This window comes from Lithobates pipiens, unplaced genomic scaffold (genome assembly GCF_037356315.1).
Source record: "Lithobates pipiens isolate NorthernLeopardFrog02 unplaced genomic scaffold, aLitPip1_a1.2 Scaffold_16, whole genome shotgun sequence".
In the NCBI taxonomy this organism is placed as follows: domain Eukaryota; kingdom Metazoa; phylum Chordata; class Amphibia; order Anura; family Ranidae; genus Lithobates; species Lithobates pipiens.
The window spans coordinates 375,191,790-375,206,563 of NW_027507748.1; the positions used below are offsets into that span (position 1 = coordinate 375,191,790).

The 14,774-nt window shown below is 39.8% G+C and overlaps 1 protein-coding gene across 3 annotated transcripts in view; it reads left to right on the forward strand.

The window, feature by feature from the left end:
* The window catches only part of ALDH3A2 (aldehyde dehydrogenase 3 family member A2), a 74,255-nt gene that overhangs the window by 31,220 nt on the left and 28,261 nt on the right, over window positions 1-14,774 (forward strand). For all 3 annotated transcript variants that reach the window (XM_077482152.1, XM_077482154.1, XM_077482153.1), the window contains exons 5-8: window positions 1,372-1,580; window positions 4,650-4,767; window positions 10,154-10,295; window positions 11,933-12,099. In XM_077482152.1, the coding sequence (XP_077338278.1) occupies window positions 1,372-1,580; window positions 4,650-4,767; window positions 10,154-10,295; window positions 11,933-12,099 (636 nt within the window). The remainder of the gene's footprint in view (window positions 1-1,371; window positions 1,581-4,649; window positions 4,768-10,153; window positions 10,296-11,932; window positions 12,100-14,774) is intronic.

Here is a 14,774-nt window from a genome sequence, read left to right on the forward strand (position 1 = left end):
CAATAAACATTGTAAGAGGGGCGGTAAGCCATAATAGAAAGAGTAAAGAGGAGGGTGGTTGAAGAAGGGGTTTGAATCAGATCATATACCTGTAGCCAAAGTCAGGGCAGGTCCACCAGGTAGGAATAAAAGAGCCTGCCTCTGAACAGCTGCATAAGAAGAAAGTGGAAGTGTTAGGATTAATGTGGGCTAACTTAGGGGGAACCATGTACCACTGAAGTAGTACGCTGTTGTTGGCTTCCACTGCTGCATCTTTGCAAGAACAAAGTTTCCTGATAGTCCAAATTTGATCCCAGTGTTTAGGATTGAGGTGTATGTGGAAGTCTTGTGGTTGTGTCAGTTGGTTGATGGATAGTATTCCATAGAGTAGAGAGTTCAGCCCTACTGGTTACGGATCGTTTTTGCATTTAGACTCAAATGGCGTTATGGTTAAGGGGCTCCCTCAAGGTGTACAATCAACATCAAGTAGTGTTCAACCTGCCAGTATATAAATAGTTAATTTGACAGTAAATGGTTGAATCTCTTGGAGGTCAGTGAAGGATTTGAACCCTCTGGAGGTCAATAGAGAGTGTGGGTGAGTTGTCTTTGTACGCCAGTGTTCAAAATCCCCATGGGTATCAAATACTGGATGCCTAATCCTCCTCCTTTTCAATCTGGTCTGGTACATAACTTGCTTAGAGGTTCTTGGTTGCCCGCCCTGCCAAATAAAGTACATCGCCTGAGTTTGGATGGAGCGTTTTTTTTTTTTTTTTTTTTTTTTTTTTTTTTATGGCCTCAATACGCTCCAGCCGAGACCAGTTACAATTGGACCAGTTCTCCTAGAGCTTTAAGTACCGGAAGAGTTGGGGATAAATGGCTTGAAAGAGAGGGGAGTAGTTATTTGGTGGACTCCCAAGGATTTTAAGCATTCCCATCGATATCGGAAAGTCTTGTTAAATGATTTGAAGTTGTGCAGGGGGGAGCGAGACGTCCGGTGCCCTTGACTTTTCTGGATTAACCTGAAGGCCCAAAAGTGAGCCAGACTGCATTATTGTGTAAAATTTTAAATAGGCAACAGGATCCATTTAATCATCCAGGAAGACAGACCATCTTTTATGGTCTTTGTGCAGCAGAACTCTTGGTAACAGTACCACCTCAGCACAGCACCCACACTGCCCATGGGCTTAGTCGTGTGTCTTTATTTGGATAAAGATTTACATTTGTAGACATGATTCCCCTGACATTTCTTAAAGCATTTTTTGTTTCCCTGTTTTAAAAAAAAAAATCCTCATAGTAACTATAGAAGAAAGACTGCATGTGTTAGATATCTTCACAGCAAACATCAGTTCTATATTTACATTAGTCTCCTTGTATCTTTGCTTTTCCCTGAAGGACCTGTACCCTGTGGTGAATGGCGGAGTGCCAGAAACAACAGAGCTACTTGCAGAAAGATTTGATCACATTTTCTATACGGGTAATACCGCTGTTGGCAAAATAATTATGTCAGCAGCTGCTAAATATCTGACTCCAGTGACCCTTGAGTTGGGAGGGAAGAGTCCATGTTACATTGATAAGGACTGTGATATTGACATTGCTGCAAGGTGAGTGTTTGTGTTCCTCTGTTGAGAATAAAGATCAAGGGTAGACTAGCTGTGTGAAGGCCATCCCTTCCTAGTTTTTGCAAAATAATTTCATGACGGCCTACTGATGTCTTGTCTTTGGGGTCATAGTCCACATATGATTATCAGGTTCATCTAACTTAATATACAGTAATGACCCTTGTCCAGTTTGTCAAACTGAGCACTTGGCAAAAAGTATTATAACTTACTTTTTATAACTTGCTAGTGTTTTTTTATTTCAGTTAATTTGAACCCTCCCTTTGTCCTTTTTCAAACAATATTTTGTTGTAGAAATAAGCCAATTTAAAAAGCGCTATCTCCTATGATTTTAATGGTTGGGTGAAGACTCGCTAGGTAATTTTAGATGGAAGGAGAGGAATGTGCAAATGGTATTGTAGACATTTGATATGCAAATGATGACTTTTACAGAAAGTCACGATTTGCAGATTTAAAATGTAAGTGTACTTTGTGCGAGCCCACACTTTTTAAGGCCTCATACACACTAGATGTTTCTAACGCTGCTGTTAGGGTCATCTGGCCTTTTGGATTTTTTCTGCCACTAAACACCTCTGCGTCTTGACCACTGTGTCCATGCACACGTACATTTTTTAAAGGTGTATAGAAGAAAAAAAAAACTCACTGCCTGTGCGTGCAGGGGCAGCAGTGTCTTGTGTAATGCTAGGTGCGGCAAGTGGTTGAATGTTAATTAATTTCAGTGGCCAGCTTAAATTCTTATGACCAATGAAATGAATTAAGCACTTGAAGCCCTAAAGGTGTCTATATGCGTTTACATGCGCCATGCTTTTTTTTTTTTTTTTTTTGTGCCAAAACGCTGATGCCTGGAGGTGCATGAGACCTAATTGTTCCTTAGAAATCTGTGATATAGAGCTTGTACACACTACTTGCCTTAATTCTCCTACATACAATGAGATTATCAGACGTATCAGAAATGATTGTCGTTTTTGCTTTCTGTTTTTTTTTTTTTGTTTTTTTTTGTTTTTTTGTTTTTGTTAAGTTATGCCCTTATTCGGCTTTTATATCTTGCCAAAAAACAAAAAGGGAGATTTTGGCTGTCTGAGCAAACTCTGACATGCACGCAGTCGGTCAATACTATTCTTATTCGCAAAAAAATAAATACTTGTTATAGGAACTCTCCACAGAAGTTGCAAAATATATGGAAATGTTGGTTGGATACTCCAGGTGTAGCACCTTCACAACTTATTCTTGACAGACTAATGCAATGTTAAATATTTTCTAACTAAGGGTGCTTCCTCTGAGTCTGGGTTCCTTTATCTACATGGGGCTAGCTAGAGGGGGTATTCTATTAATGGAAATGAGTCCGTGGTTGACTATATAACTAGTTTATGAGCCCTTACTAACAGAGCAGTGGTATTCCAGGATGTTTCTTTGTTTTATGATTTTTGTGCTATTATGAGACGTTTATTGATATGCTGGACGTTCTAAGTACAGACAGTATGAAAATCATATGTTGTGATATGTTTGCGGTTTCCATGTCCGCTTTTTGTTGAATCTGCTTTCTGGTTGTGTGGCTAAACAATTGACTGTATATTAAAATGTCTCCCTATTTTCTTAATAAAAGTTCTTTGAGTCAAAGAAAAAAAAAGTGAAAATTCTCGTACAACAGATTACGACAAATTACAACAGAATACAACCTTGTAAGGCATGTAATGTATTCTTTCATTTCTAAGCATACATAGTCTTGGTCTTCCAAATTTTTTTTTTTTTTATTTCTTTTTTTTTTTTTTGGATGACTACAAATGCTGTACTGATTTAGTGAAAATTTGTATGTTCTGATATTGTACAAGAACAATTTTCGTGTTTTTGTCCCTTCAGATAATTTTACATGAACTGTTGGGATCAGCTCTTGAAAGCTGTGTACTAATGATCAGGTTATCGGATGATAGATTCAAAAGCGGTGTTTTCTGATTGTGCATACCAGGTATTAGCAATATTAACAGGCTGTGGATATTGGCAGCTTGCAATCTATGTACAGACTTGGCACAAGGAGCCAGGCAGATGTGTTGTGGTTGTCGTGCAAATAAGCCTGCCAATAGCTGGTTTGAATCTCAGCCGGTCCCTGTGTGCTGTTCATAACTATACCCGCCTTTTATATTTGCATTGTAAAAGAAGCAGTAAAACAACATATTATTTGTGTAGCAATTCATATCAGGAGGCAGAGCCTGAATATATAATAAGCAAATATGGCTGTCTCCTGACCTGGGTGTGCTATGTGACAGGACTGTGTAAATCTTAGGACGGGATGGACAGAAGTAAAAAAAAAAAACATATTTATTTCCCCTTTTGCGTATATATCGTTTTTTTGTGTGTAGTTCAACTTTATCATACACATTAATAACACTATTTACAATCTGTCAAAATAAAATAATCTCTTAAACTAGCTATACACAGCTCAAATGTCAGAAGATTCCTGCAGGATTGTCTACAAGCTTAGTCAATTGAAAAATTGACTAAGGTGGATGGGAAATTGTTGTCTGAACAGGGACTGTACTCTTTGAGTTGCAGTCACTGTGATGGTATTCAGACAGCCACACTTGCTGCTGTTGTCAGAATACAATAGTCGGGAGTGGAGATTCCTCCGTCCACACCTTGCGCTTATATCTGAAAAACATTGCACTATATGTCTTGGATAAAAAAAAAAAAAAAAGAAAAAGTGGAACTGCCACAGATTCAAAATGCAGTCCTGCAGGTGAGTTCAAACATTTGACTTTTCAATTTTAGGTAGATATTACTGTACATATGCTGCCGTAGCAACATCCTAGTATTTACATCCTGAAATATGCAGTTGATGCAAAGCTGCTATTCTGGTTTCAGTTGGCATATTTATGGGTGATCTGTCACAAAATAACCTTTTAATCTCAGAAGCGTCAAAGAGAAGCTGACACTCCCAAACCTAGAGGTTACATGCTAGTTTAGGGCATTGCTTTGAAAGTCTGTGTGACTTTTTTGTGCTTTCAGAGCTGACTTTACTTTGATATCTTATTTATTTATTTATTTATTTATTTTTTTAAGACGTATAACCTGGGGAAAGTTTATGAACTGTGGTCAGACTTGTATTGCTCCTGATTATATCCTGTGTGAGAAGTCCATCCAAGGTAATCTACTTGAGAAAATCAAAGAAACACTAAAAGTAAGTAAAAGCGGACAAGATTGGTCCATCATCTGTATGTTAAGAATAAATGACTATGGAGCTTGAAACTGGGGAAAGCAGTTTTCACTAGGACATGAAGGCACACACAGCAAACGTTCCAAGTTTTTTTCACTCGACTGAAAATGTGCATCTTTACTGTGCGAGACACAGTAACAAATTCATAGATATTCATAGGGTTATATGATGCTATCTGGTGATTGGACAAGGCAAAAGGTATCACTGTGTTTGCTTCTTTGTGTCTCCATATAATCCTGCTCCCTCTGTGAGGCTCCAGTTTCGTGCTAATGTTCTTAGGTGATGGACGCCTTTTCTTCTTGGAGAAGAATTTCCTACTATTTTTTTTTTTCACAAGATTTATTTACCTCCTTCATTGTGGTGCAACAAGTTCAGGTAGCCCCAGAGTGTGATACAGGTCTATGGCCTCGGTCTAGTCTTATGGTACCCAAACACTGAAGACCCCTTTGAGGGTATGCCCACCGTGATGGGCAAAGCCTGGACATTGGATGAGACCAGTGACCTGGACAAGGTAAGACAGGGTTTCCCAGTACCCTGTTATACAACACAACCTTATTCTACAAGACATACTGCAGTTCTATGTACACAATCAGTTCATAGGGCACAGATGGGGACTGGCACTCTTAGTGTTTTTCCCTAACTTTATTGTCTCACTATTCGGTCCAATAAGTAATGCAATGATACCTCTTCTAATCTCATGCTCTTTTTTTTTTTTTTTTCACCTCCGAACCGGTAGTTCCTTTCTGGCTAGTGACATAGTGCTTAGAAGACTCTTTGAGGGAAGATGGACAGACAGTGGTGAGTTCACCGCAGGCCCTGAGGATACTCCAATTTCCTCTCAAGATGATAGTGGTTACCTTTTTCTAGAGAGAGGTCTAACGCTGATGCTGCTTCATCCCCTTGATTCTGACTCCTTTACAGGCCTGCAAATGTGACCTGTTTGACCAAGGCAGAATTTACAGCCATTGTATCTGACCCATAACAGATGATATCACTACTTCTGGACTTGGTGTTCACCTTCCTCTGACTCTGAAACCAGAATTGCCTAATACACTTGCTTTGTCAGAATCCAAGGGGGATGGCGGCTTAATCTTTTTCACCATCAAAACTGACAGACATTACTTCCTTACTTTCATCCCTATGTTGATCACTGTGGATTCATTGATCAAGATGGTGTACTAGTCTTTGAATAGATATGACTAGCACTGAACAGCCACAGTATGTTCAAAAACTGCACTAAAAAGAGGGCCTTCTGTAGAAAGCTCTTTCCTATTCCGGATCAGGTAAATTGGGCCATATATACAGTGGGGACGGAAAGTATTCAGACCCCCTTAAATTTTAAATTCAGACCCTTTGCTCAGTATTTAGTAGAAGGAGCCTTTTGATCTAATACAGCCATGAGTCTTTTTGGAAAAGATGCAACAAGTTTTTCACACCTGGTTTTGGGGATCCTCTGCCATTCCTCCTTGCAGATCCTCTCTAGTTCTGTCAGGTTGGATGGTAAACATTGGTGGACAGCCATTTTTCTGAAGAGATGCTCAATTGGGTTTAAGTCTGGGCTCTGGTTGGGCCATTCAAAAACAGTCAGAGTTGTTGTGAAGCCACTTCTTCATTATTTTAGCTGTGTGCTTAGTCATTGTCTTGTTGGAAGGTAAACCTTTGGCCCAGTCTGAGGTCCTGAGCACTCTGGAGAATGTTTTTGTCCAGGATATCCATGTACTTGGCTGCATTCATCCTTTCCCTCGATTGCAACCAGTCGTCCTATCCCTGCACCTGAAAAATACCCCTACAGCATGATGCTGCCACCACCATGATTCACTGTTGGGACTGTATTGGACAGGTGATGAGCAGTGCCTGGTTTTCATCACACATACCGCTTGGAATTAAAAGTTCTATCTTGGTCTCATCAGACCAGAGAATCTTATTTCTTACCATCTTGGAGTCCTTCAGGTGTTTGGTTTTTTTTAAGCAAACTCCATGCGGGCTTGCATGTGTCTTGCACTGAGGAGAGGCTTCTGTAGGGCCACTCTGCCCAGACTGGTGGTGGGCTGCAGTGATGGTTGACTTTCTACAACTTTCTCCCATCTCCCGACTGCATCTCTGGAGCTCAGCCACATTGATCTTTGGTTTCTTCTTTACTTCTCTCACCATGGCTCTTCTCCCCCGATAGCTCAGTTTGGCCGGACGCCCAGCTCTAGGAAGGGTTCTGGTCTTCCCAAACATCTTCCATTTAAGGATTATGGAGGCCACTGTGTTTTTTTTTTTTTTTTTTTTGTAACCTTGGCTAGATCTGTGCCTTGCCACAATTCTGTCTCTGAGCTCTTCAGGCAGTTCCTTTTGACCTCATGATTCTCATTTGCTCTGATATGCACTTTGAGCTGTAGGTTCTTATATAGACAGGTGTGTGGTTTTTCCTAATCAAGTCCAATCAGTATAATCAAAGACAGCTGGACCCAAATGAAGGAGTAGAACCATCTCAAGGATCATCAGAAGAAATGGACAGCACCTGAGTTAAATATGAGTGGCACAGCAAAGGGTCTGAATACTTGGGACCATGTGATATTTCAGTTTTTCTTTTTTTAATAAATCTGCAAAAATGTCAACAATTCTGTGTTTTTCTGTCAATATGGGGTGCTGTGTATACATTGAGGGGGAAACAAATGAACTTATATGATTTTAGCAAATGACTGCAATATAACAGAGAGAAAAATTTTAAAGGGGTCTGAATACTTTCCATCCCCACTGTATGATTGGCCAGACAGGTTTTTTTTTTTCCTCTCCTGACACTATAAGAGGAGGTTGGAGGCCTCGTATCCTATGGATGCAGAATTTTACGTAGCACAAAATGGTCTGCCGGCACTGTGGACACTGCAGTTCTACTGAATGCTTAGTCTACTATGTCTATTGAAGAGAACCTTTCCTTTGAAGAGGCATTTTGAAGTCCACATTTGTGCTGGCAGGCCCTTCTAGAGGCTCTTTTAGTGGTTGCCCAAACCATAGCTACCAGGGCTGGAGAAATCCATGATAAGCTTTCTCCTGATATATAGATAATCCTAATCTTTAATCAGCGTTGCAGCTCTTGCCATCTGCCCTACTATTCTGTGTAGGCACCATGTAAAATGTGATCTGTCTGTCTGTCTTTCCTTTTTGTGCATGTGCGCAGAATCCTGTGGCATAAGGCTTGGGTGACTGATCCAGTGTGGGAAAGATTTAAGGGTGAGCTTCTGTTTGGCAATTCCCTTGATAAATTAATTGCGGCAGCTACCAAGAGGAGAGGGTTCATACCCCATTATCCAAGCTCGCATTTTCCTTTGGAATGGATATCAAGATGCATTGGCATAAACTATTTCAGTAGTTGAGCTCCCATGACATCTCTTCTGACCCAGCCACTTTATCTACTCTTTAGTTCTTTAGGCCAGGGACTTTCTCCCCTTCTAGGGAAGGCAGCTTTAATGGGTTGTACTCCTCTGGTCCATGGACCCCTGTAAACCCTTTCTTACTGTTTTTAAGATTAGGATTTTCTCCTTCATCATGTATTTTTGTGATGTTGGATTATCTGGGGTTCTTTCTCAACCGCTGAGCCAAGCTGTGAATAGCATCCTAAACGTGATTTCTGGAATCCAGTACCAGACAGCTGCTGCTCTCAATCCTCCCTTTTTAAAAGCTGTGCCTACATTCTTATGCAATTTTGTTTACTTTTAATTGTCAAGGTACCAAGGTCCATCCTGACTCATTCAGCATGACATTCTTGTCTGTGCCTAATTCTACAAAAACAAATACATTTCTTGGTGGCCTTTATGTTGGTGCTATTCAGTTGCCTCTTATAATTATTTTTATTTTTTTCTCTTTTGCAGGTTTTACTTTGAGACCGCTTAGGGGTAGTTTATTGCTCTAAGGTCCCTAATTCTCAATTCCTGTTACTTGAGGAGGTTCGTTCCATAGCCTAGAGTCCCTGCTCCTTTTGTTTTGCATGGAATGTCCTCCCTGGCTTTAGCGCTCAGACCTTGTCCTGAGACCTGATGTGCCCTTCCCAACCCTTTCCACAGTGGCAGATGCCAACCTTTCTGGTCTAGGGAGCCTATCTTTCCTTCTCTTCTCTAGAGTTTGACCTTGGTACCGGGCTACCTCCGATGCCAATTTTTTATTGGGAAAGATTGCTATCCCCTTGTTCACAGGGTTTCTTAGATGATTCCTTTCCCTTTTCTTTCCACCTGCGGTCTGTAGGTGCTTTTGGTGCTTCCCTGCCTTGTTCAACCTTCGTCCTTAGTCTGTGGCTGTGCAGCAACTTTGCTAGGCGAATCCCTAATATTCCTGCTTCCCTGATTTTTTCCTTTATGGCCACCCCTTACTGAGGAAGTCAACGCCCTGAGGACACGTGTGTAGGGAGCTGAGCTTACGCACTGACATCACACCACAGCCATCTCGAAAATGGGATGTTTGCCATGCCTTGCAGTTTGCACAAACTGATTGTGCTTCACTTGTAAGTGTATTCATTTACCTTTTTTACTATTAAATCCTTGGGAAATGGAGAGCACTAGCTGTTACCTTTTCTTTTACAAATAACATTCATTGGGCAAGCCAATCCAGGTTTTTGGAATCCTATTGAGGAGCCATTTATCTAAGAAGGTCTGTGATCAATAAGTTTGCCAGGTGTCATTTCCCCAGAGGGGATAATTGCTGATTTTTTTTTTTTTTTTTTTCCTGCTATGAGGTGAGCGACCTGTGAAACTGGTGGTAGAGAGCACTCGTCCTTGTTTGCACTATTTGGTGAATTTATGGTAGGATTTTCTTCAAACAAGCATTTTTCACATGAACTTTTGTTAGAAGATTTTTCACATTACTAGTTTTGTACACATTTAATAGCGCAATATCAATGTATGATGTTATTGTTTTTTACTTAGTATATTGTTTACGGATTACTCATGTTATTAGATATTTTAGTAGCTTAGCACTGTTTGGCGGCACATAATATTGTGGAAGTGAAATCGCTTTAAGTGACAGCAGCTACATTAGCAATTATAATTCTCACAGTAAATTGTGCCGATTTACAGTTTTTTTTATTTTTTACTTTTCAACAGTATTTTCATAATATTTTCGCTCTTTTTCCTGCTCCATATGCACCCAAGCACCAACCTTCAGGCTCCAAATACTACTGTATTGCTCAGTAAAAAATCCAATAATTTTAACATTTTTACATAAATGTAGTAATACTTTTATTTTGTTCAGTACTATCAAAGGAGGTACAGTATATCAAACACTTTAAATTCAGCTAACCATTTACATATAAATCAGGAATCCACCCCCGTTTTTTTTTTTGACTATGTTAATTGTATAATTTTTTCTTGTTTAGGAATATTATGGAGTAAACCCCAAGGAATCTCCAGATTATGAGCGGATAATTAACAAGCGCCATTTCAAGCGTATTCTTGCCTTGTTAGAAGGACAGAAGGTTGCTATTGGAGGGCAACATGAAGAGAATACCTGCTATATTGGTAAGTTAACCCCTTCTCGCACAACCCTGATTTCCCTTTTAATAAGGTCTGTACAGCTAGGGGGCAGGAAGGATCGACCAGTCACGTGACCCCTGTGATTACATGCTAAGAGCTGTCTATGACAGAACTCTCTGCTGTCCATGGATGCATGTGGGAAGTAAAGCCCACCCTTTCTGCTGTTGGACATATGTGTTAAGTGGGCAGCAAAGGGTTAATGATGTATGTTTATTATAATTAGCCCACATGGTAGAGCATTTTAAATATTTCTGGACTTCAGCTTGGATTTATGTATCACTATTTTGGAACTGTATATGGTTGCATCCTTCAAAGAAGGTGGATTGTAGTGTTTTTTTGAAGAATTGAGGATTGAACACAACCATGAAAATAGGGGAATGGATATGTTGGATCAGAGGTTGAGGTACAAATGTCTCGATGTGGGAGGAATGTAGTTTAGAAAGGTTACAAGTATAAGTATGGGACCTAAGTGTGTTACTGTTTTTGAGGGTTGGGAGCTTGCTGCTTGCTTTAATTGAATTGGCAAGTGAGAGGTTGTACTAATTTTTATTTTATTTTTTTATGGTAAAAGTAGTGTAGTAGTGCACCAGTACTGGGATTTTGGAGGGGCATTTCATCTGGTCTGATCAAGCGCCTGTATGCTGCTTCCATGGCCAGAGATAAGGGGGAGAGATTTTTGTGATTTCCATCATTTCATCCGTCATGCCACCCAGGCTTTCGAAAAAGTTCTGCTTGCGCAACAAACTAACCCACTATATTCTTGCAATTACACTTGTCCTCTAATTGCTAGAGAAGGTGGTACATACAGTAAGACTTTCGTTCCTAGTTGGTAGCCGGAGCTTGCAAAGCGATGTGGTAGAAATACAAATATTCTATCTCTATGAGGTCTAGAATTGAACTAGTAGCTAATCAGCCCTGATCACTATGTATGTTAACCCTAGCAAAAAAAAAAAGAAAATAGTTTCCCTTTTGTCTGTACATTATAGCATTGCAGTATTTTTTATGTATGTTTTTAAACATTTAGAAAAATACCCGGTTATCGTCCCAATACTTTTTTTTTTTTACTGCTTCCGGCATTAGGATGACATTGCCACCCACAGGCTCCTAATCTTGTGGTAGCCTTGTCGGCATCAAATACATGCTTCCAGGCTGAAGAGTCCCATTGTCAACCTGCAACGTCATAGACATATATGGCTCTCATTTTGCCTGAAAGCATTTGATTGATAATAGCTCCTGTATTGAATCTAAATCAATATTTCAGAGAAAAAGCGTGCATTGAGATCTGCACTAGTCTTTGGCTGTGGTTTAAACCCCTCCCACTACCCTGGCACACAAACGGCACACAGAGGGATGTTCAGTCACAAGGTTAGAGTAAAATTGGATCTGCACCATAGTATGTTTGTTTGTTTAAACTTGACTTCAAACTGTGACTTCGCATCTACTTTGACATATACATCTGTTTTGCCCTTGAATGTACTGGGAGGAACCAATATAATAGTGTATATCCATGTTTTGGAACCATGTGTATACACTTCACGTTATTGAAGTGGGAAGATACAAAAACCAATACTTACACAGAAATCTAGATTTTAAACATTGAATAAAGACTTTTTTTTTTCCAGAACCAACTGTCTTGATTGATGTTAAAGCAGACTCTAAGGTCATGCAGGAAGAGATTTTTGGTCCACTCCTTCCTATTATAACTGTACAAAATGTAGATGAAGCCATTCAGTTCATAAACCAGAAAGAAAAGCCCCTTGCACTGTATGCATTTGCAAATGACAAAAAGGTAAGAAGTCAGCTCCATTACCAGAAAAACTGCTCTTCTACTAGATCTTAATATATTTAAATGCAAAAAGACTGCCTTTCCGTGCTGGGTTAGTTTGGTTGTTTAAGACCAAATATGTAATTGCATGGTTTTAAAGTCAACAGTTGCTGAATAAAAGTTATATGATTTTGCTGCCAAGTGGTAATGTGTACAAAGTCATTCTGTGGCTGCTCTTGCTGCCTGCACAAGATGTGGTAGTTTGTTATAGGTGCCAGTGTTCCATAAGAACCATATCTCTGGATGACCCAGTTTGCAACAGATCAAACTGCCCAAGCCTGAGGTTGGGTGCCTTATCTGCATAACTGTGTTCACCTTAAGGCTGACCTTCTACAATTTCCTTGTACAATTTTCCTTTAAATTTACCAACACCATATAATATGGGGTCAAACCTAAACATTTTCAATTTGAATGTAATCAGGCAGGCCCCTGCACTACATAGTTGAAGGTAAATCTACAGGAAATTGAATAAGAAAATTGTATGATGTATGGCGAGCCTTAGTGTGTGAATAGTTTCTTTCCTTCTGCCACTGAAAACCGCTTTTTAGTAAATTCTTTCCATAAACAGTTACCACATACCACCACCACAGAAAAATGTGACCACCAGTCGGCTAATGTCATGTTCTGACATTTTACAAAGTGTATTTTGACAGTTATTGTAATAATATATTACCACTAAAAAATGTAATGACGAGAGTGAAAAGTGTATATTTTAATTCCATAATAAGTTTCTCTCTAAGGCATTTTTACTAAATACCTTCATGTATTACTTAATGCCTTTTTATTGCAGCCCATGAAGTTGTTAATTTTTGTTGTTGAATGTTGTTTGTTAAAGTGTGTATGCAGTTCAGGACGCAGGTTTCCATTAGACCCCTTTCTCACTGGGGCGTTTTTCAGGTGCTTTTGGGCTAAAACACTGGGGCGCTGCGCTGGCAGGCCATTTAAAAGTACTGCAAGCAGCATCTTTTGGATGGTGGAGGAGCAGTATTTTATATACTGCTCCTGCCCATTCAAATCAATAGGCAGCGCTGCCGAAGCGCCTGCAAAGCGATTCGGTCGTGACACTTTGATTTTTAACCCTTTATTCGGCCGCTTTAGCGCTAAAGCTCCCTCGTCCCAGTGTGAAAGTGCTCTTTCTGAACGCCAGCTTTCTGTCACTAGTTGGTACTCTAGTCACTAGCTGGTTTGGTCCAAGCCAAATATTACTTCCACCAACAGATGTCTGCTGTCGGAGCTGTATAAACTGTATGTAGTAGCAGGTGCATAAAGTATACAGCACACAGCATTGTGTTCTGGCTGCAAGATGGGGACGTTTTGCTGGAACAAAACCCATAGAATGCACAAAGCAAAAGCCTCACCAATTGGTTGACCCCTGCTGAATCCTTATCTGACTCGTCCATAACAGCAGCATTGCTTCCCAATGACAAGGAGGAATATGAGGGAGTGGACATTGGATTTTCTGAGTCTTAAGAACTCCTCCAGGGAGGATGAGCTATCACCCTTAATCTACGAGAAACTATCAATTATATGTTTTAGGCTTCATATACATGGGATGTTGTTTAACCTCTGCTGAACGATTTAACTTGACAGCTAGAAACTGGCATCTAAAAACATCAGTTTAGCCTCGTTCACATCTAAAGCGCTTGTGAAAAAAAAAGTCTGTTAACAAAACGCTTCTAAACGCAAGTTATGGCGTTTAGCAGTGTTTACGGGCATTTGGTACTGCAAATGCCTCTGAACATCAGTCCCTTTTATTTTATGTATTTATTTTATTTTTTTTGCGTTCCAAGAAATGCTTCTAAACTCATCTGCCTAAAAACGACCCTGTGTACATGTACTGATAAGATAACATAGAGGAGACTTCAGGGGCAGCTGAAAAAAAATGTCCAACTGCTCCTAAATGTCCGTTTACCAGCAGCAGTGTACATGAGGCCTTAGAAACCTGTAAATTTACTGTCTCTCAAACTTTCTGACTGTTTCGCTCACCTGTAAATTTTAAATGGGACCTACCTAACCCCTATCTGTTTATCTAAATATTGGCCAAATTACAACCCAGCATGCCCCAGATGTGGTGCGATCAGTGGCACCTTTTACCATTTACAGGTCTTGTCCTATTATCCAAGGGTACTGGACACAAGTGGTCAAATTCCTACATGACCAAATGGACTCCCCACTAACCCTTTGCCCTAAGCCATGCTTATTGTGCCTTCTTCCCACCTTGGAGGAGGATAAGTACCATAACATATAGGATAGATGGTTTAGAGATTACCTCTACATGTGTAGTGGATGAATAAACCATCTACCTTATGGGTACAATGCACTATTCATTGTAAACTTGCTACTTAGTGATCTGCACACAATCTATATCTATAGGTGTTATCGAAGACTATCCATGTATCAGTACCATTACCCACTGTTTGTGTTTTTGGTATCAAATGTGCTGTTAATTCATATTTACTCTGTATGAAACTGTCGACATGTATCTTTCCATTATGGTGCTTATTACAATGTTAATTGTTTATCTCTATTTTCAACAAAGAGTTTGTTTTCATTAAAAAAAAAGTTTCTGGTGGATCAGGTATGCACTTGTTTGAAGTTAGAGCCACCTAGATTCACCAGTATAGTATCTCTTCCCACAT